Below are 2902 nucleotides of genomic sequence, written 5' to 3'. Positions count from 1 at the left end.
AACTCTTTTGATTTAAAATCCACCATTCGTCATATTGCAAACTTTCTTCAATGCACACAAACCTATATATACACTTTTGGATACTTATCATATTTATCAAATTAAAAAGCTTCAATCTATGATAAAAAGCTCCAAAATACAAAGCCAAACACGGATTATTGTCTACCATGACATCCTGCCTTAAGCTTACCCGATCAAATGCTGAAGTTTAACATAGTGTGTCGAAATTAGTAAAATGAAATGCATTCAGAGTTATGAAGAGAATGAGGCAACATGGTCTAAGACGGTGTTGAGATACATACCTTGGCGTGAACGGTGTGGAAAGCGTTCCCATTAGTCACAGACGAAGCAGCGCTCACAACTTCAACTCTACACTCTTCCAACACCAGAAGAATATCGGACAAGGCGATCTGATTCTGGATCGAGTTTAACTGATGGGAAACCCTCATCTGATTCTTGGAATTCCAGAGGCTTGGATATTTCAACGCCCTTAAAGCAAACAGCATGAGTTTTCTTCTTGTCTCTTTCCTTTGTTAGATCTTTGATCTGTTCCTCTAGATAACGAATGTAATTAGCGGCTTCCTCCACTTGGTCTGTTACTAAACGCTTTTCCTGCAGAATATCGATTCAAATTCAATTAAGATAGGGAAAAACCCATCAAATAAAACTATTTCAGCTCTGATATGAAATAGAATCATACCCGAATGGTTTTTTCCGGAAGTAGTAGCCACAGCTCTGAGTAGAGTGAGTTCATTTCTTTCCGCCGCTGCCTTTCAATCATTTTGTGAATGATCTGCTTGGTGGGTTGCGCGCCTGCCTTCTTCCCAACGTTACATGAACTGGGGTTACCAAAGCCATTTACTGGACACTCTTGAATATAACGTTCCAGAGATTTTTTGTAAGCTTGGTCTGGTTGAAATGAGATGGAACTGAAATTCATTGTATAGGGAAAATTGGTCATTAGGGTTGTTAGGTTTAAAGCCCAGGCTGACAAGGAGATTCGCTGCAGAAAGGATATATGATTACGTACTTGACCTGGGTAGATCTGAAGTTAGATCTGCTGCAGAGAGGATTTATACGATCAGATCTGAGACGAGCATTAAATAGGATAAAGGATTAGGGTTGATAGAATCTCAAGCTGCAGATTGCAAAATCTGTACAAACTGATGTTGCACTGGGTCCAGATCTTCTCAACTAATAAGAAAACAAGACCCCAATCAAATTAGATATTTGTGGTCTGGGGAGAGTGAAGGAAAAAGCACTCAATAATGCAGTATATTAGAGTTCCATGAAATAGAAACGTGTGAAAGAAGAAATATTCCACCTATTTTTATTTTTAATTTTACTTGAAGAGCTCTTTATATTTCTAATTAAAAGTAAAAGGGTTCACCATGATTGGGTCTCCCAAAAGAATGATACATAATTAATACTTAATGGTATGTCGGTAGCCTAAAAGTAACCAGTCCACTTTTATTAATTAAACGACGTTTGCATGATATGTGGAGGACAAATCCATCGAGTACTCATCATGAACAATCTTTAATTTGGAAGATTTGTCCTCCAAATTAACAATCAATTTTTATTCTGGGGAACAATCATGGGAAACGTCGTTAAATTAATAAAAAGCTGGGTATACGATGCTTCCTTGGTGAAAACAGCACCATCATTTTAAATTAATAATAAGGCCACGTGTTTATTAAAGAACGTATTCTTGATTTAATTTGTGTCAAATCATTCCTCCTCAATGTCGGCTATAACATGAAATCAGTTAATCATCAATTTTTGTAAGCAATATGTTGCAGTTTTGAGACTTTGGTTAAGTACGGGAGAAGGGTTAGCACTTGTGTTGGTTAAGTTTGTGAGCATATGATTTAGATAGAATATTGTAGAATTTTTTTTAATAGAATGTTGTTTTTCATGTTTCAAGGTTGTCAAAAGGTTGAAGAAATTTATATATTGAAATTATAGGTTTCATTTTCTTAGGTTCTATGCGTTTTTCAATCTATTTAGCTATTGAGGTTTTCCATACTACTATATCCAACCCACCAATCTTCAAAACCTACCCATACCTTAATTGAAAATTTTCTAATTGCTAGTTTTGTTAGTCTATAGTGTTATCAGGGATGTCATTCTATCTAGCTTGTATCTAAAAAGGGTAAGTGCGGAATAATGGGGAGCCAAAAAGTTGCTACCCCACTATTGGTTCCCATATAGGACATAATGTGGGTTGCTGATCTAGATGAAAGTAAAGGAGAGAACACTTGAAAGTAGAAGAATGCATTGGGTATCTAAGAAACCAAATTGAAGATTGAAAGAAGACCATTGATGATGTGGAAAGAAAGCTACATTTCAAATCTGAAGAATGTATCAAACTTGAAGAAAAAGTGAACATATTGAGGAAGGAGTTGAAAGAAACAAAAGAACAAATAGACAAGGGTTTGAAGCTTAAAGGTGGCAGTGAAATGATTGATGTGATGTTGAGTGCTCAGAAGCAAACCGAAGATAAAGGTAGACTTCATTTTAAAAAAGGTGAAAGGTCTAAGACTCCTAGCAAAGAGGATAAAGGAAAGAAAAAGACCAAGGGTGAATTGATCAAACCTAATCAAGATCAAAAGAATTTCATTTTGGTTTGGAACAAGAAGAATTTCGGGAAGCCTCCTCCTACTCAAAACATGTATTCATCATCCTTTAATGGTAATTATTTTTCATGAACTAAGTTTGCAACTAGAGCCAGTGAATGTAGAAGTTAGATTAGATCTCAATAATTTAATTGTCGATGCTACTTTTGCAATAAGTTTGGACATAAGGCAAATGAGTGTAGATATAGAATGATGTGGAATGGATATACAAATTATGGTAGAAATGTTCAGTCTTATCCATTTATGACCATGTTGAGTGCCAA

At 35.7% G+C, this 2902-nt stretch overlaps 1 protein-coding gene across 1 annotated transcript; it reads right to left on the bottom strand.

Moving 5' to 3' along the window:
- Positions 1-369: 369 nt before the first annotated feature.
- LOC131027755 (transcription factor bHLH120-like) lies at positions 370-950 on the bottom strand. Its single transcript, XM_057957845.1, has 2 exons — positions 701-950; positions 370-612 (listed from the first exon to the last, which is right to left on the bottom strand). Exons 1-2 carry the CDS (start codon positions 938-940, stop codon positions 370-372), a joined length of 483 nt encoding a protein of 160 aa, XP_057813828.1. The 5' UTR covers positions 941-950.
- Between the last annotated feature and the right edge of the window lie 1952 nt (positions 951-2902).

This window comes from Cryptomeria japonica, chromosome 11 (assembly GCF_030272615.1).
Source record: "Cryptomeria japonica chromosome 11, Sugi_1.0, whole genome shotgun sequence".
Lineage (NCBI taxonomy): Eukaryota > Viridiplantae > Streptophyta > Pinopsida > Cupressales > Cupressaceae > Cryptomeria > Cryptomeria japonica.
The sequence above is the reverse complement of the archived record's forward strand: the minus strand, read 5'-3'. Positions and strand labels throughout refer to the sequence as shown.